The sequence below is a fragment of the Miniopterus schreibersii genome (assembly GCF_964146895.1).
Source record: "Miniopterus schreibersii genome assembly, chromosome: 11".
Classification (NCBI taxonomy): domain Eukaryota; kingdom Metazoa; phylum Chordata; class Mammalia; order Chiroptera; family Miniopteridae; genus Miniopterus; species Miniopterus schreibersii.
In genome coordinates, this window is record NC_138111.1 from 28207433 (window position 1) to 28235399 (window position 27967).

Here is a 27967-nt window from a genome sequence, read left to right on the forward strand (position 1 = left end):
AATTCAATATTATTATAATTTCAGGTGTACTGCATAGTGGTTAAACATATAATTTATGAAGTGATTCCCCCACATTGGTACCCACCTGGCACCATACACAGTTATTACAATATTATTGACTGTATTCCCTGAGTTGTACTTTATATTCCTGGATGCTATATGGCTTGTTTTCATAGTTAAGAGTTTTGCCCGGCTGGCATGGCTCAGCGGTTGAATATCGACCTATGATCCAGGAGATTGAGGTTCGATTCCCCGTCAGGCACATGCCCAGGTTGTGGGCTCGATCCCCAGCGGGGGGAGTGCAGGAAGCAGCAGATCAATGACTCTCTCATCATTGATGTTTCTATCTCTCTCTCTCCCTTTCTCTGAAATCAATAAAGATATCCAGCCTGTCCTCTAGCCTCTGTTTTGCTAGTTTAGGATTATGAAGGTAACAGTTGTGTGTTTTTTTTGACAACAGTTATTTTGTAGTTTAGTACCTAATTAGGTTTGTAGACTGTGTATCTCAGGAAATAAGCAGTTAGGACTCACAGTATATTACATCTCATTGATCTGTGTAGAACCTTTCCAAGTTTTATTTCTGATTCTTAAAATGGGGATTATGCCAAGTTCTATAGAGTATTGTTGAGGATTATAGGGAGTCATGTGTATAAAATATTCATCTTGGTGCTCAGCACATAGTGCATTTGAATAAAAAGTTGTTTTCCCGAAAGTTCTGTATGTCCAAAGTAATCTCCTACCCTGTTCTGACTTATTCCTGGAACTCATTCTCCAGAGGCAGTCACTTTCAAGAAACTGTTAGGTATTTCTTCTGCTATTTATGTTTTCCTTCTCCCCCAACCTTGTTTCTCAGTTTATTTTATACTTTCTCCTCTTCTGTCCTCCCAGTATTATATAATAATTTTTGGTTAGATCAATATGATAATAATGTAAATGTTAATCACAGTTGAGCCATGTTGCCTTTTTGTTGGACTTAACATTGGTTCTTTTCGCAGTTGCTTAGATTTCTATGTACCCATCACTGATTAATATCTAAACTTGATTTCATACATGCAGATTAATTTAGCGTGGTCAAAAACATTTTCTTGGAGGCATCTCTCTGCTATCTATCCTTTTCATCCTCCTGCTCTGATTAGATTTGGTTGAGCTAAGGCCTGCTGCACAGCTGTCTTCTTGATCTTTTTTTGCTGTCATTTGTGGGAGCCTCCTCTCTCCTGTGTTGAACTCCCTTGTTGGAGTCTGGCTTTTACTAAGCATAATATATTTAAGATTTATCCATGTTATGTGCATCAGTAGTTGATTTCTTTTTATTGCTGAATAATGTTCAGTTGTATGGCTGGGCTATGGATTATATGCTCTTTGAAAGACAGTTGACTTGCTTCCACTTTGGGGGGACTGTGAATAAAGGTTCTGTGAGTACTGTAATTAGATAGTTTTTGAGAAAAGTGGCCCATGGCTATCCCAAGTTACAAGAGAGGCTGAGAAATTGAGTATTTAGCTTTTTGCCTTCTTTACCAGAGGAGGACAGAAAACTGGTATATTGTGAATGGGTTTTGGTAGCTAATTCATGGTGTCAATTGCCAGTGGCTGCTTCTTGGTTTGCTCTTTTGTTTTTGTTTTGTTCCAGGAGCTTCCTAAATTTGAGATATTGCATATGTGAACTAGACTTGTTTCTGTCATCACATTGATTGGTATCTTTGCTGAGTGTAGAATTCTAAGTTGGAAATTACAGTAAGGTGTTGCCGCACTGTTTGTTAAATTGTAAAATTTATATAACATAAAATTATTAAACAATAACTGTCTATTTTCCCCTACTTCCAGATCCTGGTAACCACCATTCAACTTTGACTATGGATTTGATTAGTCTAGATAACTCATATAAGTAGTTATACAGTATCTGTCCTTTTTTGACTGGCTTATTTCACTTAGCATAATGCCCTCAAGACTCATCCATGTTGTACCATGTTTCAGAATTTTCATCTTTTTTAAGGTTGAATAATAAGTACATTGTATGTATATACCACATGTGCTTATCCATTCACCTGTCTGTAGAAACTCAGGTGAATGATGCTGCTATGAACGTGGATGTACAAATAATCTCTTCAAGACCCTGCTTTCATCTGACTTATATGTGGAATCTAATGAACAAAATAAACTGACAAACAGAATAGGTCCAGAGACATGGATGCATGGAACAGAATGACAGATCTCAGAGGGAGGGTAGTGGAGGGGTTGAGAAGAGATTAACCAAAGAATATGTATGCATATATGCCTAGCCAATGGACACAAGACAGTAGTGGGGAAGGCCTGGGGCCCGGTGGAGGGTGGTAAAGGGGGGGTTGTAAATGTGGGACATCTGTAATACTGTCAGCAATTTTAAAAAAGACCCTGCTTTACATTCTTTTTGATATTACTGTAAGTGGCATTACTGGATCATATGGTAATTCTGTTTTTAATTTTTTTGAGTAACTGCTGTGTTTTCCATAGTGGCTACACCAGTTTACATTCCTACCAGCAGTATACAAGGGTTCTAATTTCTCTGCATCCTCGCCAAAACTTGTTATTTTCTATTTTTGATTACAGTAGCCATTCTAATGGGTGTGAAGTGGCATTTCATTATTATAATCATGTTTTGATCGAATATTATATTTAGTTATATGCTTGACACTTAAGTAGCTATTCAGTAAATATTTGTTGAATAAAGTAAAAATATATGCACAATTGTTTTTGTCTCCTTTGAAGATTTGTTGTTCATAAGAGGCTTTTGCAGTTAGGTATGGCTTACTCTGGGACATCACATTTTGAATTGGATTATTGCCAGGCAAAGGCTTGGCTGGATGCAGTTTTTGTCTTTGTGTTCAAATACCAACTGCAAGTGGGAAGACCAGATAAAACTACATACAGTAGTAACTATATGCAGTATAGTGGTAAAATAATTCCTGGTTAAAATTCATAGTATTTGAGATTTTTGTTTAGAATTGCTATTCTAAACTTGTAAACCCTAATTGGCTTAAGGGTTGCCAAGAAAATCTAAATTTCTAAATGGCCGTTTTCTTGAGAATTTATATTCTGGAGAACCTTTGACTTATCTCATGTTTACTCCATGTCCCTGTATTCTATCCTTGCCTTTTACTATGATTTGCAAGTTTTGCTCACCATGCCTGCTTTCTTGCAGATTTTCTATTTTGCACACACGTTATTTTGTATATACTGTATATGATGACTTCAGTGAGCAGTGATCGTTCCCGAGGTGCTCGGGAAAAAACACAGATTTCAGCGACACAGGCAACACAACTACAGAAACAAGTAGTACAGGTAAGTTCTTGTGGAAGTCTTGTTTGCCTTGTTTAGAAATTAAGGGAGCAAATGTGCTTGAATGTTCTTCTTTGTAGGAAACCTGAGAATTTTAAATCTTATTTTAAAAAGTAGGTAGTATGCCCTGGCTGGGTGGCTCAGTTGATTGAATATCATACTGTACACCAAAAAAGGTTGTAGGTTTGTTTTCCAGCCAGGGCACCACATATACCTTGATTGAGGGTTTGATCCCCAATTGGGTTATGTACAGGAGGCAACCGGCTGATAATTTCTCACATCGTTGTTTCTCTCTCTCCCCCTTCCTCTCTTTCTAAAATCAATAAAAAAAACAACACAAAAACATATCCTTGGGTGAGGATAAAGAAAAGTAGATAGTATGTAAATAGGAAAGAGGAAATAACACTGATTCAGGTACAGTTAGATGGTGTTCCTTAACTATTTAATCCTGAACTTTTAATCCTGAACTTTTTCCAGCTACCTATTAGCATCTAGGCCATCTTTTTTTCTTTATTATTAATCTAGGTGTGTCCCTGGATTATAATATGAAAATCCAAAGTATATAGAGAAATACTACTATGAAATACTAATCTGCATTACAAGACACTTAGAAAAAGTTGCCTTTTCTTTCAAGCATTGTTACCTGGATAGAGTGCTTTAAGCTTAGAATGTCTTAATTAACAAGATTCATTGTTATAGAATATTTAATGTTAAATAGTCCTGCAATTTTATATTATTATTTTAAATGAAGTGTGACAATCCAAGTGAAATGCTAAAGCACAGTACCTGGTATGAAATTGAGCATTTTATACATGTTGTTCATTAGATTGGCAAACCTTTTTTCAGAGGCCGTATGGAAGTAAATAAACCTTATGCAATTCTTTTTAATTCAGATTAATGATTTGACTATACTTTGATAGCTAACTACAAGTACTTTATTATAATTTTTTTTTAATTTCAATTTTTTTAATCCTCACCCAAAGGATATTTTTTCCATTGCTTTTCAGAGAGAGTGGAAAGGAGGGAAGAAGGGAGGAAGGGGGGGGAGAAACATTGATGTGAGAGAGACACATGGGTTGGTTGCCGCCTGCACCTACCCCCGACCAGCTGGGGATTGAGCCTGCAACCGAGGTATGTGCCCTTAGCTGGAATAGAACCCAGGACCCTTCAGTCAGAGGGCCGGTGTTCTAACCACTGAGCCAAACCAGCTAGGGCACTTTCTTATCATATTTTATACCCAAGTGCCCTGTTAATATTAAGGGACACAGGGCGTGGAATGTACTTAATGGTTCCATTACATTTTTAAATATAAGGTTAGCTTTGTATTTTGCTGCTATCAACAGATGTACATCTGTTATTCAGTGCTTCTAAATACATTTACCCCAATGGGTATTTTATTTATAACTGATCTAGACTGTTGGAAAAATTTGGACTTTTTGGACTAGGTCCTTCCTTTATAGATGAATGCTTAAGAAAAAAAAAGTTTGTTTCATGAATAACCCCCCTCCTCCTCCCCCCTCTTTTTAATAATTTCCACCTAAGGATATGCTCTTTTATTTTATTTTTTATTTTTTTATTTTATTTTACTTTTTTAAATCCTCACCTGAGGATATTTTTTCCATTACTGTTTCAGAGAGAGAGAGAGGGAGAGAGAGAAGCATCAGTGTGAGAGAGACACATCAATTGGTTGCTTCTGGCACGTGCTCCAACCGGGGCCAGGGATCGAGCCTGCAACTGAGCTACGTGCCCTTGGCTAGAATCGAACCCAGGACCCTTCAATCTGAGGGCCAACGCTCTAACTACTAAGCCAAACCAGCTAGGGCAGGATATACTGTGTTAAAAATGGATTTGAGAGAGAGAGGAAGGCGGAGGAGAGAATTATACACATCCTGACCAGGGATCAAACTGGCAACCTGGATATGTGCCCTGATTAGGAATCAAACCTGCAACCCTTAGGTTTATGGATGGACGCTCCAACCAACTGAAGCATGTCAGCCAGTGTATGAATAACCTCTTATCAAAGAAGAAATACAAGTTATTAGCAATCATAGGTGCAATCCTGCTAATAAGGAAAGAAATATAAATTAAAACATTTTTTTTTTTTTTAATCAAATCACTAAGGATTAAATATGTGGCCTTTTGAAGGAGGGTCATATGAAATGTTGGGAATGTAAACTGTCTCTGTCTCCCACTCAAGTGAAGTCCTTGGGCTGATTTCCAGAGAATCAGAGTCTCCAGACTGGAGGAGGGAGGACTCTGTTCCGCCCAGGGGTTGTCACTAAGAGTTTTTCCATGGACTCTTTGGGGATGGCTCATTTTATCTGATTAGAAGAAAATTGCCAACTGAGTTGTGGGAAGGATTCCTAGATCCTTAGATTACTATTTTTTTTTATTTTTTATAAAAGTATTGTGAGAATTTCTCAAAACAGTATTATACATTAGTTAAATTGTTCATGTTCATTTATCCATTAATCCCATTCTGGGAAATATATCCTAAGGAAAAACCTTAAAGGGGAGGCTTTATTTTGTAAGATGTTTATTGCCCAATTCTAAATGTCCGTAGAGGAACTCTGAGATAGCCTATCCTAAATAGTGGGATGTAAGAGAGACAACCATGAGTGCTCTTGAATCTAAATAAACGTGAGTTTGGACCCTGGGTCTGCCACTTTACTAGTTAGTTGAATTACTTGAGCCTCTTTGAACCTCATTTGTTTTTGTTGTTTTTTAAATTTTTTATTGTTGACAGTATTACAGATGTCCCCCATTTCCCCCCTTTACCTCCTTTCACCCAGGCCCCACCCTACCCCACCCCAGGCCTTCCCCGAACTATTGTCTGTCCATGGGCTATGAATATGCAGATAAGTTCTTTGGTTAATCCCACCCCACCCCCAGATCTGTCAGCCTGTTCCATGCATCCATGCCTCTGGAACTTTTTTTTTTCTTCAGTTTATTTTGTTCATTAGATTCCACATATAAGTGAGATCATGTGATATTTGTCCTTCTCTGACTGGTTTATTTCGCTTACATAATAATCTACAGGTCCATCCATGCTGTCACAAAGGTAAGAGATGAACCTCAGTTTTTTAAAAACATGCTTTGAGAGTTAGAAAAAAATTTCAAGAGTTATACGCATAATTCCTGACTATCCTTCTAGATCCTGAGATGTTAACATTTTTACCGCTTTTACTTTATCTTTTTCCCTCCTTCAAAGGAGAAACTGCACGCTCCTTTTCCTCTAAACGTTTTGAGAATAAGTTGCAGATGTGGTGCTTCTTTACTTGTAAATACTTGAGTGTGTACAGTATTTAAACAAACAAAAACAAGGACCATCTTTTACAGAATAACAGCACAATTTTCATAAATCAGAAAATCACCTCATTATCCAACCTAATCTACAGGTCATATTTATATTTTCCTGGTTTTCCCAGTAATGTTCTTTTTAGCTAATTAAGTCCTTAATCTTACATTGTATTTAGGTGTTAATTCTCTTTAGTCTCCTTTAATGTGGAACTTCCTCTGTTTTCATGACATTGACATATTTGAAGAATATAGGCCAATTATTTGGTAGAATGTCTCCTAATTTCGGCTTGTCTGATATTTCCTCATTATTAGGAAAGGGTTGGTTATGCATTTTTTGTAGAGAAAGTACAGAAGTGATCTGTTTTTAATGTATCATGTGATAATGAACAGAACATAGGTTTGTCCTATATACTGGCAATCAGTTTTATCATTTGGTTAAAGTTGTGTTTCACTGGTATCATGTGGGGAGAGAAAAACTTTAGTTTTTAAAAATTTTAGATGGTGTCTTATATTCTTTGCAGAGAATGGTTGTAAGGAATTAGAAATTGCATAAGGTGTGATCATGAAGTGGTAACCTTTACCCTTATTGTATATTTCATGTAAGTTATGAAATTACTACAATAATATTTGAAATTATGCTGGGAAATACCAGGCTTCTGATTAACTGAGAAAGGATGCAAAATTATACTTACAATATAGCACAACTGTTCATATGTTAATGAGGTTTATCTTTGGGTAATGAGCATAAAGATGACTTAAAAACATAATCCTACTTCATATTTTCCAAATTTTCTGGGTGACAGGTCCAACAAAAAACATTTGAGTATACTGTAAAAGCTATCAACACTTTATTATGAAAGTAGCTTAGCTCAGTATAAGCCAAATGACTGGAAGAGAGATCCAGAGGAAGAGATTAGTAATGCTGCTTTTCTTGGCAAGACTTTTTCAACTTGACAGTTGTGTCATAGATGTCACTAGCAAATGTTGTAGGAGAGGGTACAATAACCTTGTTTAACTTTAAATTACCAGTTGATTCTGCTTATTCCTCCTGATTTCACAAACTGTAGAGACTTCTTTTGAGTTCTTTGAGCTCAGCCTGACAACTTTCCTATCATACTTTTAACTTATTGGTGCTTTGTTTATCTAAGACTTAATTTTCTTTTTTTCGTTTTTCTCGCTGAAGAATTTTTATTACTTTTATGTACAGAAAACTCAACAATGAACACTTACTTTAGCCCAGCTTGGTAGCCAGTTCTTTTAGCCTTGGCCTTTTCCAGTTTAGCAGTGTGAGCCACCGACTTTGGACCCAGGATGTTTCTTCCCCAGTGGTAGGGGATCTCATCATATCTGTTGTAATTGGTCAGGATGGCCTCCACTAGCTTAACTAGAGCACCTTTATCTTCCGAGTTAATCTGTGTGAAGGTGATGGTGGTGCAGATCTTCCTGTGGACTAGATACCCCAGCCTGGCGTTCTCCTTGATAATGCAGTAGGGAACCCCTGTCTTATGGCACAGGACAGGCAGGAAGACAGCCAGCTCATTGGGATGCACATCATTTGGGATCACTACCAGTTGTGCCTTCTTGTTCTCTACCAGAGTGGTGATAGTGTTAACCCCTGCTCGAAGGACAGGTGGCTTCTTAGTGGGAAATCCCTTTTTTCTCAGCTTTTTTCTCAGCCTGGGCCAACAATCTCCGCTTCTATTACTTTATTTCTAGTCTGTACTTGTGTGCCAGCTTAAGCAGTTGAGTAGCTGTTTGGCTGTCCAAAACCTGGGTGAACTGGTTAATGGCAGGAGACACTTTCAGACACTTATAGAGAATAGCCCTTTGCTGCTGCAGCTGAATGTAGTGGGGCCATTTGACAAAGAGGGTGATATGCCTTTTGGGCTGTAAATGTCCAACACCAAAATTCTTGGGCCTTTTCTCAAACAGAATTTACCACTTTCTTGGCTTCCTGCTTCTTCATGACAGCAGGAGCATGTAACCACGTTCTTCCCCTTAGCCTTCTTTCCTTTTGGCATCTTGGGCAGCAGGAGAAAAGAGCTTATTTTCTTTTGACTAGGGTAGTTGGCAAAGGTAAAAATATTTAAAGGTCTAATTTAAAATGCTTTGTATTTCATTAATATTCTATGCTAGTATTACAAAGCTACTTACACAGCTGTTAAGTGCATCAGCTGTGCTTTCAGAAGTTATGTCTAGATGGTCTGCACACTTTCAAGGATAAAACATATGATCATTGAATTGAAATACAAAGCATACTTAAGTCATAGTACTTAAGTTTAAAAAGCTAAGTCTGAATAAATTAGTAATTGTATTTACCTTTCACATGGTGGTGAATAGTGATTTGTAATGTGTGGGTGGAACAGCATCAAAATAAAAATGTAGAAATACGAACAAGTCCCAGACTGTTTGCCTATAGCAAAATGTTATTATTAGTAAGTATTCTGCTTACAATCTTTAGTTAAAGTCTGTCAATTTGAGTGTTTTTTTGTAAATATATATAAATATATATTTAATCCTCACTGGATGATATGTTTTTATTGATTTTTAGAGAGAGAGGAAAAAAGAGAAATATTGATTGGTTGCCTCCGGTATGTGCTCCCAGCGGGTATGCGCCTCACAACCTAAGTATGCGACCTGATCAGGAATTGAACCCACAACCTTTCGGTGTACAGGACGACACTCCAATCAACTGAGCCATTCAACCAGCTGCTGCTTGTTAATGTTGTTATAAGATATTTAAATAGAGTCAGGAGAGGCTTTCTTTGTTTCTGTGACATGTACATTTAGGAAGTACAGGCAATTCACAGGCAGTTTTTAAGTTTAAATATTGCTGCCTTTAGTACTATTTGTGGCTATTTACCCCCCTGCTCCATTACTTTTAATTGATTGTACACCCGTTATCAGAAAGATATTACAGCCAGAGTCCTGGGTTTGGTCTGTCTTATATTCTGTGAAATTTCTATGTGTTGCGTTTTCTGTCTGAAATGTCTTGAGCCAGAAACATTCTTCTAATACACATCACACAGAGAGTGATTGTGTCCACAACTGGTCTGCGATTCACTTCCTTGGATTTTTTTCTTTTATCTTCTGTTAGCTCCTTTTTGACATCTGTTTCTTTCCCCTCCTTTTCCTTTGCATTTTCTTTTTCACCTTCCCCATGGCTTTTGATCTGTTGAAATTTTTTCCTCTAACATTTTATTATGAAATGTTCAAATACAAAGAAAATTTGAGTACCCATATACTCAAATGTTATGTTTTTGCTGTATTTGCTTTATGACATCTGACTAGCTTTCCATGATTTTATCTTATTTTTTGATGCCTTTCAGTGTAAATTAAAGATATCAATATTCTTGACCCCTAAACACTTTAGCATACATATATCATCAACAAGTTTAATAAATTTGTTTAGGTAGGTCTCCTTTCACGTACTGCTTTCACCTTGCTGCCCCCATCTCTCATTTCTTTGTGCCTCTTTCACTTCAGACTCTTGCAGGTTTCCCATAACTCTATAATGTGGAATATGTTCTCAGTTCCCAGTTTGCACACGTTGTAGTCACTTTTCTCAGTTCTCAAGTATAAAATGACACACAAAATCATCTCCCTTTATATCACTCCTAATGGCAATCGCATTAGCCTAGACCCTTATTGCTACATTCTTAGACTGCTAAATAGCTTCCTTTGTCACTGGGAGGCAGCATGATTGATATACTGGACACTTACACACCTGGTAGATAAGAGGCCTATACCATTAACACCCAGCATAAAAGCTTGAGTAAGTACTTAGGGGCACAGTACAGAGCTGAACTGGATTACTATCTGTAAGATCCTTCCCAGCAATAACAGAGAAGCTCCACTTTGTGATTTAATAATTTTTATAATAGGAACTTTTCATCATTTAGAAAAAGGATGCTGCATGGGTGAGTAATTTCATGATGGTTGTTTTCATGATGGCTGTTGGCCCTATTCTGTATACACGTTTAATATGTTTTTCTCAAGTTTGCATTCATACTGCAAGGGTGTATATTTGGATGTTTTCTTTTTTAATCCTCAGCTGAAGCTATTTTTTCCATAGATTATTTTAGAGAGAATGGAAGGGATGGAGGTCGGGGAGAGAGAGAAACATCGATGTGAGAGAGACACATCAATTTGCCTCCAGCACGAATCCCAACCTGGTCCAGGGATAGAACCTGCAACCGAGGTACGTGCCCTTGACCAGGAATTGAAACTGAGACCCTTCAGTCCGCAGGCCGATGCTCTAAGGCCGATGCTCTAACCACTGCGCAACACAGGCCAGGGCAGGATATTTTCTATTTTAAAGCCATGAGAAATTAGTTTATGCATATTTTCTGCTTTCCTTGCCTAATTTCCTAAGGACTTTTCTTGTCTAATTGCTTTAATTAGACCGTCCAGTACAAATGGCTGGAATAGTCATCCTTGTTTTGTTTTGGTCTTAGGGGGAAAGCTTTCAGTTGCCTTTTATTGTTAAGTATGTTAGCTATGGGTTTTTTATAGTTGCATTTATTAGGTTGAGGAAGTCCCCTTCTAGTACTAATTTATTGAGTGTTTTTATCATGAAAGGGTGTTGGACCATACCACATGCCTTTTCTGTGTCTATTGAAATGATCATGTGGTTTTAATCTGTTCTGTTTATATGGTATATTACATTGTTTGATTTTGAGGTGATAACTGCATTTCTGGGATAAACCCACTTGGTCGTGGTATCTAATTCATTTTGTATGTTGCTGGTTAGCTAGGCTTCTGTGGAGGGTTTTTTTCACTTATATTGATGCAGTATTTTTCTGTAGTTTTCTTGTGATGTCTTTGGTTTTGTTATCAGGGTATTGATAGAATGAGTTAGGAAGTGTTCCCTTCTCTATTTTTTGGAGGAGTTTGTAAAGAATTGGTGATTGGTGTTAATTCTCTTTCCTTTTTAATTATTGATTTCAGAGAGGAGGAGGGAGAAAAACATCAATGATGAGAGAGTCATTGATCAACTGCCTTCTGCATGCCCCCCACTGGGGATTGAGCCCACAACCTAGGCATGTGCCCCAACAGGGGAATCGAAACTCGATCTCCAGGATCCTAGGTCGATGCTCAACTGCTGAGCCATGCTGGCCAGGTGGTGTTAATTCTTTCATTGTTTGGTAGAATTTACCCGTGAAGCCATCTGGGTCTGGGCTGTTCTTTGTGGGAGTTTTTTGATGACTAGTTCAAGCATTGGTTATAGATTTTCAGTTTTCCTTGAATCAGTTTCAGTAGTTTGTGTTTTTGTTAATTTTTGTCCAGGTTCCCTAATTTGGTGGCATACATTTATTTGTTCATGGTATTCTCTTATAAACCTTTTTATTCCTCTAAAGTTGGTCATGGCATTTCTTATTTTATTAATTTTAATAACTTCTGTCTTCTCACTATATTCTTGGTTGTTCAAGCTAAAGTTTTGTTAACTCTCAATTTTGTTGACTCCACCCCACCCCCAAGGACCAAGTTTTGGTTTCTTTGAAAATTTTCTCTCCCTTTTTTTAAAAAAAGAAAATATTATTTAAGAGAGAGGAAGGGAGAGGGAGGGAGAGAGTTGAAACATCAGTGATGAGAGAGTCATTGATCAGCTGCCTCCTGCACGATCCCCCTACTGGGGATTGAGTCCGCAACCCGGGCATGTACCCTGACTGGGAATCGAACCTCAATTTCTTGTATCCTAGGTCCATGCTCAACTGCTGGGCTGAAATTTTTCTCTTATTTTTCCATTGTCTGTTTCATTATTTCCTACTTTAGAAAACTTTTTTGGAATAACTTTAAGATTTTCCAAACGTTGGGAAATAATATAGAGATCTCTCTTTAACTTTCTTTCACCCAGTTTCCCTTAATGTCAATACTTTACATCAAGTCTTGGCAAACTTTTTCTATAAACAGTCATGTAGCACATATTTTATGCTCTGCACTACATACCATCTCTGTTACATGTTTTTTGTTTTCATTAACACCTTCTTTAAAATCTTCACCCAAGGATATGTTTTTATTGATTTGAGAGAGAGAGAGAGAGAAACATTGATGTGAGAGAGAAACATGGATTGGTTGCTTCCTGTATGTACACTGACCAGGGATCAACCCTGAAACCTTTTTGATATGCAGGACGATGATCCAACCAGCTGAGCCACCTGGCCAAGGTTTATCAACAGTTTTAAAATGTTAAATTTTTAGCTGACACACTACATAATCAGATCCCAGATTGCAGTTTGCTAACCTTTGTTTTATATAACCATTTGTTAAGACTTAAGATAATAAACATTGGTACAGTATTATTGAATATAGAAGGTCCCTTTTCTGTTCCAGGATCCTATCTAATTAGTTGTTTCCCTTAGTTTCTTCCTGCCACAGTTTTTTATTTTATTTATTGACTTGAGAGAGAGACATCGATTTGTTGTTCTTATTTATGCATTCGTGGTTGATTCTTTTTTTTTAAATATATCTTTATTGATTTCAGAGAGAGGAAGGGAGAGCAGGAGAGATACAAACATCAGTGATGAGAGAGTCATTGATCAGCTGCCTCGCTCACGCCCCACACTAGGGATCGAGCCCGCAACCCGGGCATGTGCCCCGACCGGGAATCGAACCACGATCTCCTGGATCCTAGGTCGATGCTCAACTGCTGAGCCATGCCCGGCCGGGCCATGGTTGATTCTCGTATGTGCCCTGACTGGATTGAACCCGAAACCTTGGGTTATTGGGATGACTCTAACCAATTGAGCTACCTGGCCAGGGCCCACAGTTTTTCAGTTTTTACTTGTTTTTCATGACCATCACACACTTCAAGAATATAGTTATCAGTTTTAAAAATAATTATTGCCTTCATTCTCCAAAGGTAAATAATATTAGTATTTTAAAAATCATTATGAATTTATGGACTTAAACATGATCAGTTTCAGTTGTTTCTAGTTATTATCCTTTTTGAAGTTCAAATTATCCCATCTTTGGCCAGTGCAAGTGTTTTCAAGTTGGCTCCTGAGTGTCATTTTTTAAATTCATTTTTAATTATAGTTGACATAGAATATTATTGGTTTCAAGTGTGCAACATAGTGATCAGTGTTTCCCTCTCACAGCAATGTTTCTCTCCCTCTTCTCTCTCTCTCCCCCTCCCTCCTCTCCCCCCTCCATCTTTCTGAAAATCAATAAACATATCTTTGGGTGAGGATTAAAACAAAGAAACAACAACAAAAATAGTGGTCATGTGGTGAGATAATGGAATGACAGCTGACAATGATTCCCAGATCTGGGGAAACATGAGAGAGCAAACAGTAAAAACAAGTATGGATATGTGATCCCTGTTGTGTAAAAGGGTTGTAGACGCTTCCCAGGTCTACAGAGTGCCTCTTGGTGGTTGTAGAATTTTCACCAATATTGATAAAGGGCCCAAGGCCCTTGGGTATACAGGTGTGATCATCCTACATATTATACTGTAGCTTTAAAAGCTACTACAGAAAGGAATTAAATCAATTGAACCAAACAGTTTCCTTAAAGTAAGTGTGCAGAAAATATTTGATTACAAAAAATATTTGATTTTGTTCTATCAATTGACTTCAAGGTAAAGCCAAAAATCCTAAATCCAGAAAATTCTTACAGAAAGAAACTGATGCACACCTTGCTGCTCCAGCGGAGAATTGAAACATTTAAATTTAGCTTGTCAAATTCGGATGTCAATGACCAGGATATTTTATAAAAACAAGCCAGCATTTATGGAGGCCTCTGGAATGAACAAGAAGCTTCTCCTACTTCTTTTTAAAATGTTAAAGACTGTGCTCAGGAGAAATCGGAGTAAGAATGGGGAAAATATGATTGCAGTGCTATATTATATACATAAAGTAGGTAGGATAAAGCAAATAAATGATTTTGTTATATTCTAATTTAACCACCTCCAGTTCTTCAGGGAACCAGGAATCTGTGTGGAGGTGATAAATGTGACATAAAAGTAGTCCTAGGTTTGAACTATCAGCATTAACTCATGAGGCAGTTTTTCATAGCTCTGTTCACTGAGGAGAACTATGAACAGTGACCAACCCAGTAGTAAACATCAGTTAGACGACTGAGGTCTCTAACACTTCCCACTAAAAGATGCCAGGGTTCCTTAAAGCAATGGCTGATTCTAGGTACAAAGCAGGAAGTGTACAAGGTAAGTCTAGAATAACCTGTCATACCAGTTTATGAATAAACTACCAAAGACTTGTTAGGACCAAGTCAGAAAACATTCAGAAGCCATGCCTCAGGAGTCACAGAGATGTCATGTACAGTATAGGGAATAGTCAATAGTATCATAATAACTATGCGCCCAGACTAGGGATTGATCATGCAGGCTAGGCATGTACCCTGACTGGGAATAGAGTCTGCAACCTTTTGGTGTACGGAGCGATGCTCCAACCAACCAAGCCACTGGGCCAGGGCACCACTGTTTTTGGTTATTAGAATAAATTAGTCACTCTGCTAGAGTTCAGTAATTTGTCATCTGCTTTCTTCTGTAATAGTTACTACATATAGTTTTTCCCTGTGACAGCCTTAATACAAGGCCACCTCATTAATAGCCTTAAAAGCATATTTTACTTGATAGAGGTTTTCCTTAGGTGAAAAAAATGATAATGTGACAGCCAATGCCAGCCTGAAGGACAGAGTGCACCCACTGCTTTAGGGTACAGCCTTTGGTACCTCAGGCACCTGAATCAGCTGTCAGGCCATCTGGAAGTTACAGAGATTTTTAAATAGTACTATGTCTGCATACTTTGTTTATATATACATTGTTTATTGTACTTTCTCCCTTTGAGACATCATTTAGTTTAGTTTTCTTTTCTTAATTTGTTGATTTTAGAGAGGAAAGGGGGGAGGAGGGACGGAGGGAGGGAGAGAAAGAAACATTGATTTGTTATTGCACTTATCTATACATTCATTGGTTGCTTCTTGTATGTGCCCTGACTGGGGATCAGTCCTGCAAACTTGATGTATTAGGACAATGCTCTAGCCATCTGAGCTACCTGGCCATGGCGAGACATTTAGTTTTATTTCTACGATAAGTCTGTGCTTAATAATCACCACTAATACTTAGGTCATTATCTCTAGTCTTTGTGGTTCATTCCTCAGGAAAGGCTCATAGGAATATTTCCTGCCTCCTTTGGTGCTGGTAACAATTTATGCCCTTTATACTTAAGTATAAAGTTACTTTGTTGACTATAAATGCTAGGCTCATATTTTCTTTGAGTATCTTAAGTGTTATTTTATATTTTCACAGAGTTTTGACAAGTTTAGTGATTGTTTTTTAAAAATATGTCTTTATTGATTTCAGAGAGAGGAAGGGAGAAGGCGCGAGAGAGAGAGAGAGAGAGAGAGAGAGAAACATCAATGATGAGAGAGTCATTGATCTGCTGCCTCCTGCATGCCCCCTACTGGGGATCAAGCCTGCAACCCCTGACCAGGAATCAAACTGATCTCCTGGATCACGGGTCAATGCTCAAGCGCTGAGCCACGCCAGCCGGGTTGTTGATAGTTTTTAATATGGGAATTTCTTTATGTATAAATCTCTTGCCAGTTCTGCCCAGTACACAATGAATAGTTTCATTTTTGAGTCCAAATCTTTTACTAGAAAATGTCCAGTGTGGGTTGTTATGGGTTGATATTCTCAAGTATAACCTGTGATTTCACATATTGAACATTATTTTATTTTCTTTCCAAACATTTTTCTTAAGGTTTAGTTTTGTTCGTTTTTTTAATCCTCACCTGGAGATATGTTTATTGATTTTTAGAAAGAGAGGAAGGGGACAGAGAGAGACAGGCAGACATCAATGTGAGAGAGAAACATCGAATAGTTGCCTCCCGTACCTCAAGGACTGGGGACTGAGCGTGCAACCTAGGTATGTGCCCTGACTGGGAATCAAACCTGCAACCTTTTCAGTGTATGGGATGACACTCAGCCAACTAAGCCACACCAGCCAGTGCTGTATTTTTCTTAAGAGATTTGAATTATCCACAGGTTCAGGTTGGGTTGTATTATGCCTGTGTTCAATATTTAACACTTCCTTTTTCCCATTCTTTAGCTTTTCATTTCTTTCTCTTTTTTTTTAACATACCTTTATTGATTTCAGAGAGAGATAAGGAGGGGGAGATAGAGAGAAACATCAGTGATGAGAGAGTCATTGATTGGCTGCCTAGCCTGCAGCCCGGGCATGTGCCCTGACCAGGAATCAAACCCCAATCTCCTGGATCCTAGGTTGATGCTCAACCGCTGAGCCACGCCCGGCCGGGCTCTTTTCATTCCTTAAAATTACTTTAAATATTTCCCTCTTTCACCTTATATTTCTCTGGAGGCATTCGTTAAACTGTTAAAAGTGTATTTTTGTGTTTCTTTTAGTTTAGTCTTAATTTTCACTTCTGAGTTATAAAAACTTAGATATGTGTTATTTTTTTATGTCTTGTATCATTGTCATCATGCTCAGTATCTTTTAGTACATTTTAAAACAGAACATAAGCAGTTTTGCTTTGTTCTCTAGGCACTTTATTTTGACATGCTTTTATTGACTGTAGGGGTATTATCCTGCTCCCTATCTTTTTTCTTTTAGTAACTTTGTATGGACTTTGACTTTTATTTTTCTATTGCTCATTTTTATGTGAAATGAGATTTTTTGGAGTTTAAGACTGTGCAAAGTGGCTTTCCCAATATCAGAGTGTTTCCTCTTTTCTGTAATTAGGCTGTCTTTGTTGTGAGATTTTGTCACTCAGTTCTCTTCCCATAGTGTAGATTTTTTCTTTTTCTTTCCTGTGTATGTGGCTCAATTATGATTCTATCCCTAGTATTCCTATCTCTTGATGAGAGCTCTAGCTGGTTAGTTTCAAGAGTCTTTGATGGTAACAACCCTAGCCTTTTGAAACCTTTATGCAGTCCTGGCACTTATTTTACTATTGGAGTTGTCAAAACCGTACAGTGCTAGCTGCTGTTTTCAAATTGGCCCACTTTACTTTCCAGTGAATACCTCTTAAGTACTTGGGGTTTTTCTGTTCTTAGATCAGTCAGACATCCCAGTGCTTGCCTCTACTTACTTTGCATGGGCAAATTGATACAAGGCAGATCTTGTATCTGTTGGTGGTTTTTTTTTATTTGTTTGTATTTTGAGGTTTGTGAGGGATACTTTGTCACCTAGTTTTCTTGTATATTATTGTGCATGGGATTTTAGTTTTGCTGTAAAGTTGCAAGAGCAGTTTAGAGAACTCTCATATACCCTTTATCAGATTTTTGACATAATGCCACTTTTGCTGTATCATATTATTTTTTCTATATTTTCATGTCTATATATACACATATACACATGTATTATTTATTCTGAACCATTTGGATTTATTAAATACATTTTGTAGTATTTCCTAAGAACAAGAATGTTCCTTTGTACAGACACAGTTGCACTATCAAATTTTGTAAGTTAGCATTACTGTAATGTTCTCTACTGTTCATATTCCAGTTTTGTCAATGTGGAATTGTTACTTATTCCAATAATGTCAATTAGTTTGCCCTTCCAGTATAGAATCATTACATATCCCCTTTGTTTGACATCTCTTTAGTCTCCATTAATCTGGAACAGTTCTCAGTGTTTGTCGTCCATAGTTCTGGTGATTTAAAAGAAATATGGGACACTTATTGTATAAAATGTTATCCAATTTTAGTTTGTCTAATGTTTTCTCATAATTATATTCAGGTTATAGATCTCTGATTGGAATATTGCATAACTGACATTGAATATTTCTCAGAGTACCACACATGGAATCACATGATATCTGTCAGTTGCTTATTGAGGATATTGATTTTGATCACTCAGTCCAGGTTTTGCGCATTTCCTCTAATTTATTGTTACTATGTTTTGTCTAGCAACTAAAAAATAATCTTTGTCAAGACACTTTGAGACCATGTACAAATAGCCTTTTCCTCATAAAATTTTCCCTTTAATACTAACATTCATTGATGATTCTTTTATGAACTAATATTTACTTTGTTGGTGGCTAAATGAAGATGTCTGGCTCTTCTTAGTCTTTTTATCATTCCCATATTAGTAAGTATATTTTAAAAAGTTTACCCTACTCCAGTACTCCTCCATGGGCTGCCCTGGGTGAACCTTTCTGCTGCCTGTACCTGTCAGGACCTGGTCCGGACTGCCCCTACCTGAGCTGCTTTAAGTCCCAGACATTCTAGGACAAAGCACAGTGTCAAAGTGTGTAAAAATTATAAATTATTTGCTTAAAATAAATAAATAAAAGTTTACTCTAGTGATATAAGAAATAAAAAGCCAAATAGAGAACATTTTAAAATTATTAAATTGGCATTTTTTAAAGTTGGAAACTTTTGAGGAAGCAGACTCTTTTAAACTATTGGTGGAGTATAAACCTTTGCAGACTTTATGCAGAGTATTTTTTTTTTTAAAATATATCTTTATTGATTTCAGAGAGAGGAAGGGAAACGGGGAGAGAGAGAAACAATGATGAGAGAGAATCATTGATTGGCTGCCTCCTGCACGTCCCACACTGGGGATCGAACCCGCAACCTGGGCATGTGCCCTGACTGGGAATCGAACCTCGATCTCCTGGATCCTAGGTCGATGCTCAGCTGCTGAGCCACGCTGGCTGGGCTGTGTAGAGTATTTTTGACCAGATGGTATAAAATTCCTTTTAATGTTTCTAAGACATTTATTTCATATCTTCATATTTTTTCTAAGAAAACTGTATCCTTTTGGAGATACACAGAATGTCTCAAAAGTGTACACACACTTTGAATAATTATAAAGGCAGTGTGTATACATTTTGGGGGGATACCATACATATCCATATGTTATGGATATGTATACAAATTAGGTATAAATTGAATCTTTATAGTGTTTATAGTATATAGTATATCTCTCTTTGGAGATACACATTCACATATTGTGGCTATATATACAAATTAGGTATAAATTGGATATCTCTAGTGTTTAGGTAGTAATGAAAGATTTGTAAATAAAATACAGGACCTATCCGGTGGATTGTTAGGTAGCCAGTAAACATTATGCTGTAGATATTCACAATAAATTGTGTGTGTGTGTGTTTCTCTACAAACTATTATATTTAGTATTCTGTTTTTTATATCAGTAAAACATATATGTGCCAAATAGTTTTGGTACTAAATGGTTACATTTTAAGGGTCACTAATTTTCTTATAGGGTATGTGAACATTTTGTAATTTAAGGAAATTTAATTGTTTGAAGCAATGAGTATTAGTGTGCTTGGAATGGAGCAAGGCTGAATGAATATGAGTAAGCGACAATTTTTATATTTGAGACTCAGAGTGGAAAATATTTTTATTATTGAAAAGGGATAGAAATCATGTATGCTTTCAGCTTCAGGGATACCAATGATTTACTTTCATTTGTAAAAGGTTGCCGTTACCCAAAACCCAATGTATGATGGGGAAGTGCCATCTTTCCGGAGCTCATCTTCCCCTTTGATTTTTCCCTTTTCAGTTATTTCATGCCTTTGGTACTTTTGGCTGCAGCACTGGGACCTCTCAGTTGGTTATGGGTCAGGGAAATGATTGTCTAATGTGCAGGTAGGTATAGTGAGAGTATATGTAAGGCCCTATATACACTGAGTAGCATTAAGGTTAAATGGCCACCAGTGTAGACACTGAGTTTCTGTACAAACATTTTTTTTGTTGGAATGGTGTAGCACTGTAGCGTTTCAACTGAGGTCACAGCATTCAGGCATAGGTTGAAATGAAGGGATTAGCCATTAGATTGGAGGGAACAGGCCAAAGCTAGCTGGATCTTGTATAATCAACCACCCACATGAATGAGAGATTATTTGAAATACATATGTATTTAAAGCAGAGAAAGTTGTTCATTATTAGCTCTTGTGGGGATCATTCAGTAATTTGAATTGTTTAACTTTTAAAACATTTATTTTGGGAGTTAGTATAAATTTTAGCTAACAAGGGTAACTTTTGCGGGGGGAAACTGTTTTGGAGTAATTTTAGATTTATGAGAAAGTTGTAGAGATAGAACAGAGAATTTCTGTATACCCCTCACTTAGTTGTCCTGTTGTCATAACCATGGTACTTAAGAAACCAAGTTGGTATATTTCTATTAACTCACTGCACAAAAGAGTAACTTTTTTCATACCTTTGTAATTTATTATTGTCAAAAACACCACAAAATGAAACCTCAACAATTAAGTAATTTGATTTTTTTGAAAAGGATTTTGAGTTAAAAAAGCACCCGGAAAAATCTTCTGCAGAGGTGACTAATTTCATGTTTGAAAGTTTGTTTTTTAAATTTTTTGTTAAAACCATTTTTTATTGCAATTAAAAAAAGAGTAACTTTAAAAATAAATTTTATTTAGATAATTATAGCCTTTTTTCTTCAGAACTGACCATGATACCTTTTTAGAGTGACAGCAGAACTTTTTTATTTTGACAGCAAGGCTGGTTCTAAGCCTGTGTCCTGGTAATTGTTTTCACTGTTTCTGTTCTTCCACTTTCTCTTGTGCTGGTTACTCTCATCTCACCAGGAGAAAGAAAATTCAAATGAGTCAATGAAGATGAACAGGAACGTTAGATCATTTGGTCAAGTAACAGGACCTTTACATTATTTAATTTGATACTTATTTACCTTATGGGTAGAGGTTGTATATGTTTTCTGTTACCATAGTGTAGGAGTGCTGGAGAGCTTTTATTTGTTTTGCATCAGATTTTGGTATCTAGCTTGTATTTTTAGTACTCAAATCTTTAACAGTTGTTTGTACTTTTCAGGCAACAGCTGAACAGATGCGTCTCGCTCAAGTGATTTTTGATAAAAATGATTCAGAATTTGAAGCTAAAGTTAAACAGGTATGTTTCTGGCAAAGGATATTACCGTTTTTATAATCTATTTGTTTTAAAAAGATAATTTTACTAGAGATTTTAATTTTAAAATATGCTTCTTGCTTACCCTCAACTAATTGTGTTTTGAACTTGTGATTAAATGCCTGTATTGATGGCTAGAATGAAGGAATTGAATATGTTCCTCCTCTTGTCAGTAGAATCTTTGAGTTGCTATTGTTAAATGTGAACGAGCTACACTTTTGTGAAAGCACACTGCCATTGTCTATACCTTTATATGGAAGGTATATTTAGTTTTTGGCAAGTTCTCAGAAAATTTTGTTTAAAGAACTTAATTGACCTTTCAAATGTGATGGAACACATTTTGGAACACATGTTGGAACACTTTATATACGGTGATGTCTGTATTTAGAACTTTAATGAGAGGAATTTTGATAATATAATCTGTTTTTTGTTTTTTGTTTTTTGTTTTTTTTATCTTTATTGATTTTAGAGAGAGGAAAGGAGAGGGAGAGAGATAGAAACATCAGTGATGAGAGAGTCATTGATTGGCTGCCTCCTGTGTGCCCCAACTGGGGATCGAGCCCACAATCTGGGCATGTGCCCTGACTGAGAATCAAACCCCAATCGCCTGGATCCTAGGTCAAAGCTCAATCGCTGAGCCATGCCTGGCCAGGCTGATAACATCATCTTAATTTTAAATTCTTTTTTTCTCTTTTCCTTCAAGATTTAGAAACCAAGCTATTATAACCCTTACCTCCAAACCTTGGTTGAGGTCTACCAATAATTGTTCCTTGGCCCGAGCCGGTTTGGCTCAGTAGTTGGCGCATTGGCGCGCAGACTGAAGGGTCCTGGATTTGAGTCCAGCCAAGGGCATGTTCCTTGGTTGCAGGCTAGATCCCCAGCCCCAGTCAGGGCTCATGTGGGAGGCAACCAATCAGTGTGCCTCTCTCACATAGATGTTTCTCTCCCCCTTCCACTGTTTCTGAAAAGCAATGGAAAAAATATCCCTGGGTGAGGATTAAAAAAATAAATAAATTTGTTCCTTGGAGTGAACATCCCACAGTGAACTATTTAGCCCTTTATTATGTAAACTCTTTGTTCTTTCTTACAGTTTCTGTCATCAGACTAATGATAATATTTTTGGAAGACCACAAAAAGAATTTATTAAAAATTATAGAACTCATTCTCTGAAATGAGATTTATTATGTACAGTTTGAGACATACGACATATTATATTACCTTTTATCTGAATAGCATAGCAGATACACAAGAAAGAGCACGGTTCAGGAATTGAGAGTTTTAAGTGCTAACTGTAGTTCTCTCTTTTACTGATCCAATCCCTGGAGGGATTTTGGTACTTACTGTGTATCTTAACAGTTGCATGTGACAGATATTGGGTTAGTCCAGATCATTGATAAAAATCTGACATTATTAGTAGATATCCAAAGACCAAAGTATACTGGAAAGCTCTAAGAATGTGTAGAACTTTCCCTATGTAATACAGGGAGGAAATGAGAGAGACAGAATGGTGTAGTGCAAAGAGCTGTATTTATGAGATCAGGAGACCTGGATTCCAGGTAGGCTTTGCTTTAAATTAGTTTTTTGACCACAGAGAAATTGCTTCAGATGTTGGGGTCAAACTATTTTGAATTGCAGCTAGTTTGTACTAAAATTGTTAAACATAGTTAGAACACAACAGATACTTAAATCATACATTCGTTAACTGATAATTGAGAAACCAGTATTTTGCCTAATCTGATTGTTCCTCATATAGAGAACGTTAAGTGGCTTAATCTCCCTTGTTAAAAAGAATGCACCAAGGGAATGTCTTTGATTACTTCAAACATAGCACCCTGTGGAATCTGCTTGAGAATATAGTGTGTCTAGGAGTGAGTTTTGTGATAGCTGCAGAATTTCTTATGAGACCTTAGGGGTTATAACTTAATATATATGTTATAATCCAAGTAGTAATAGCCTATGTAGGGAACTTCGTCCCTGTGCAAAACAGTTGGACTGGATGCTCTGTTTATGGTGGCCACATACACTTGGTCTTTGGGAAACATATAGTCCCACTTAATATTTGTGTAGTTTAGAATTTTTGGAATCCATGCCTTGGAACCAAGTTTGAGTAAATAGTAACTAATCCAAAGTATTTTGAGGATGTTGGTATATACATATGTGTGTGCTGCTAATTAGTAAATCTGATACTGGTCAGCTTGAAGGAGAGTTGACTTGTAATTTGACTTTACCAAAATTGGGGAATGGACATGAGTGGCCACAAACAAAACAGGTAAAAGCTCAGAGTATAGAAGAGGCCATCTTCATGTGGAAGGATTGAATAATTTCTGTCTTTATGGAGAATAATCTTAAAATTAATATCAAGTGCCATTTTTTGGGTCTCCCTAACCATTTTCTTATAATTTCAACAGCTTATGGAAGTGACAGGAAAAAATCAGGATGAATGCATAGTGGCCCTACATGACTGTAATGGAGATGTGAACAAAGCTATCAATATATTGCTGGAAGGGAATTCAGACACAGTAAGATTATTAGTATTATTAATTGATTTGCAGTGCTAAGATTTGTTTCGAATTTTAAACTTCACCTTATTTGGGAGTGGGGGTGGAGGTGATTCCATATTTGTTTTAAGTTCTAGAAAGAACACTAACCCGAAATGACTGTTTTTGTTATATATGGTTTCTTCATGAAGTCATAAAATCTGAAGACTTGAAAGAGAACTTGGTCATCTACTTCAGCCTTACATAGTTTCCAAATTTCTCTGGGCCTATGGACATTTTTGCCACCTGAAAAAACTTCTCTTGGCTCCACTGCTCATGTTTCTTCATCTCAGTCGTCACCTCTTACTACTCCTTGTATCTCTAGACTAACAGAAAACCAGGATTTGCTTATGTGTGGATATTCTGCAGACACATTTTTAATGACCGTTGAACAGATATATAAAAAGAGAAAAGTTTTTTGTTTTTGTTATTTTTAGCTTAGTAAAGTTTGAGTAATGTGCAGGCACACTAGAGCTCATCTCTCTTCTTTTAGGAAGGATCTAACTAAAGCCACACCAGGCAATTGTCTACGCTAATCTTTTGATTCCTCTGTGGAGGTTCTACAGTATTTCATATGTATTTTTAAATTGAGGAAACCACTTCAGAACAGATGAAAACAAACAGTAATTTATTGAAAAAGGGGTACAAACATGAACACATCAAAAAGTGCCTTCCTTGCCTGGTTGGAGTGGCTCAGTTGGTCAGAGCATTGTCCTGTGCACTGAAGGGTTGCTCGTTTGATTCCTGGTCAGGGCACATACCTGGGTTGGGGGTTCAGTCCCTGATCCCTGGTCAGGGCATCTGTGGGAGGCAGCCAATTGATGTTTTTTTCTCTCTCCCCTGCTTCCTCTCTCACTCTAAAAAAAGCATGGCTTCAGGTGAGGATGGGGTGGGGGATAGTGCTTTCCTTGTCAATGTTCAGGTTCACTCAGGTTCTCAGTTTTAGGGATAGGCTGTATTAGGCTGTATAAAAATGAACTACCACGACAAGCTCAAATGTAAAATATCTTTTTATTTAATATAAAATGAGGAAAATGAATTTTGTAGTTTATTGTAGATACTTGGGAAAATATTTCACTATTTGAGTATAGCAATATCTGTGGGTAAAATTCCGTGCAATTGGTATCACTGGTCCACATGATAAACCACCAAGTATGTCAGTTTGTTGGGAAAATATATCATGTTAAGTGATGAAATAAAATTTTGAATAGCTTTTGTTTGCTAACAGGCATGTATTTTCTGGGTTTTATAAAATACAGGGAATGTGTTTATGTCATTGTTAATGGATTCAGTGTATAATGGTTCTCTGTTATTTTCCAAATGAACTGAAGGTCTTAACTTCCCTTTTTATAAAAATAATCACTGTGAACAAATGAAATATTTCCAAATTATTAGTTGGAGGACCTATTCTCTTTTTTTATGGTAGAGATTGGATGGGGTACTACTTTCTGTTGCCTTTCCTTTACCTCCAGCAGATTTAGTTCTTTTCTGTGATAGTTGGGTGAATTTTTAAGTCTTAAAAGTTCAGTTCTCTCTTTGTGGTTTATGGAGTTTCAACTTCTCATTTGGGACTGAACCCAAAGGAGGTATTCTGGACTGAATGTTACATAAAGAGTGTCTTTTTGGTTACCCCTTGAACCTAGAAATCACACAGACAACCAGATCTGGCTTGTTCTGTTCACAGATCAGAAAACAGCAAATTAGTGCTTGAATCTAGACACAAAAGTTGTATGCTTAATTGGAAGTAAGAGGACTATAGGGGAAATGCAGAAGCAGAGGGAAAGTTGTTTAGAAGCCCTGGTTTGTTTCGGATTATTTTGTAGTGCATTTCTCATTGTTTGCCTTGTCTCTTACCTGGTTGCTGTCTGCAGTATGGCTAACCAGCAGCAGTAAGGAATACCTTCTGACTAGCGTAGAGTTAATTGGAGGAGGGGCTGCTAGAGAATACAAATACTCCAGCTAGGAGCAAGAACATTTAAAGTAAGCCATGAAAGCAAACAAATCTTATCCTATTAGCTAACTACTTTGTGCCAGTCTTCTGAAACGAAATTATTACTTTGCAAAAACTTCAAGTGGAACTGTTCATGATATTTTTAAATATGAGCTTGTCTTTCTCATGTAAGAGTAGCTGTCACAAAGGAAAACATTGGACATGATTATAATTACTGAACTTTTTGTTTCATCATAATGCCTTTTTTGTTTTAAATATATCTTTACTGATTTCAGAGAGAGGAAGGGGGAGGGAGAGAGAGAGTAGAAACATCAATGATGAGAGAGTTGTCATGGATTGGCTGCTTTCTGCAGGCCCCGGACTGGCAACCCAGGCATGCGCCCTCACCGGGAATTGAACCACGATCTCTTGGATCCTAGGTCGATGCTCAACCCCTGAGCCAGGCCTGGCCAGGCCATCATAATGCTGTTTATTTGAGTGACTAAATAGTTTTGAAGTATCATTCCCTTGCATTAATGTACTTTATTGGGGGAGGGGGGTTTCTTTGTTTGTGTTGTGTAGTTCCTGTCAAATATGAAGGAGTAGGAGAATGATTTTGAATGATCTGGCTTGGAAAAGCTGCTTTTCTGATTACTAAATGTGATGTCGGGGAGAACCATTTCTGTTACAGAGTTTCTTCAGACCTAATGTACAAGTAGCCAAGTACAGATGACAGAGGTTGACTCTAGTTCTTTTGAAAATCTTTGTAATTGTTTCATTTTGAAAGCCTGTGTGAGTACTTGTAGATTGTTGTGCAAAATATTCAGTATTCTCGTTAGCATTTACTGTGGTGATAAACCAGTTGCCCCTTAAACATTCCTTTTCTACTTTCCCCCATAAATAAGTTCTTGCTAGAGTTTGTAGAATTCATGAAACAGGATTTGCTTCAGGATATCCTTTGCTGAATGAAATGGAGTAAGATATTTCTCTCTTTCAAATGTTTTACATAGAAAGTCTGTCCCTTCATAATGATTGAGTACTTTTAGGTCTGGCACTCTTAAGACATTTTAAATTGGATATATGTGTATCTTGTGCTGACTCTGTGTATAAATTTTCCAGGACCTCTTGTTAACTTAAGAGGACAGGATTCTGTCTTACATAATTGTCTTGTTTGTTTATTAGAGAACATAATAAATTGAGTTTATATACTGGAATTTTTTTCTGGAATAAATAAACTTTATTGTTTTTTCTAATTAAAAAAATTATTCAGAAAGGTAAACAGGTTAAATCCAATTAAATATCCTCACTTAGGTAACTATTTTTAATTTTCTTAGTATATACACAGATTTTTATTTGAATTAAAAATGTAAACTATTTGTTGTGCTATTTTCTGAAAGCTTGCTTCACGTATATCATGGATCTCTTTCTGTGTATGTCTGCATACCTTAAAAATGGCTACACACTGCTCCCTTTATGGATGTTCTAGAGTAGATATTCTCTTAGCTAGATATTTGGGGAATTTCTTCCCCTTTTATTCTGCTGATTATTGTCTGTACACAATTATCAGATTATTTCCTCTGGATAAAGGCCTAGACATAGAATTGCTGGGTCAAAAGTTGAGAACTAATTAAAATTTGGATACTGTTTCAAGGCAGACTTCCAGGAAAGTTAGAATAGATGCATGTTTAACTAGAACTAGAACACCTGATTATTCTGCTGTAACTATTGGGTGTTGATTTTTAAAATCTTTATCAAACCTTAGAGGTGGAAAATAACCTGTTTTAATTTATATTTTCTAACATATTCTTTAAAAAATGTTTAAAATCTGGCCTCTGCTGTTCTAGAAATAATTCAGCTATATCTCTTTAATTTTAGTTTGTTTTCCAGTTATTATGTTTATTTGGATATACAGATACAGTGTTAGTAATTTTTTTCAGGTGTTTTCTTTTTTTCCTTTTTTTTTTTTAGCTTAAAATCGTTATTGCTCTTATTTTG

At 36.8% G+C, this 27967-nt stretch overlaps 1 protein-coding gene and 1 pseudogene across 9 annotated transcripts in view; one reads left to right on the forward strand and one right to left on the reverse strand.

The window, feature by feature from the left end:
• Nucleotides 1-27967, forward strand: part of UBAP2 (ubiquitin associated protein 2) — a 100859-nt gene that overhangs the window by 19858 nt on the left and 53034 nt on the right. For 6 of the 8 annotated variants that reach the window (XM_081151409.1, XM_081151410.1, XM_081151414.1 and 3 more), the window contains exons 2-4: nucleotides 3176-3315; nucleotides 21413-21490; nucleotides 23914-24024. In XM_081151409.1, coding sequence (XP_081007535.1) covers nucleotides 3176-3315; nucleotides 21413-21490; nucleotides 23914-24024 — 329 coding nt within the window. Of the gene's footprint in view, nucleotides 1-3175; nucleotides 3316-6351; nucleotides 6374-21412; nucleotides 21491-23913; nucleotides 24025-27967 lie in introns of all 8 variants that reach the window. The other 2 variants (XM_081151415.1, XM_081151411.1) reach the window with 2 other exon arrangements.
• LOC308563870 (large ribosomal subunit protein eL8 pseudogene) lies at nucleotides 7844-8633 on the reverse strand (annotated as a pseudogene). Its single transcript has one exon. The product of its transcript is annotated as a large ribosomal subunit protein eL8 pseudogene (transcript).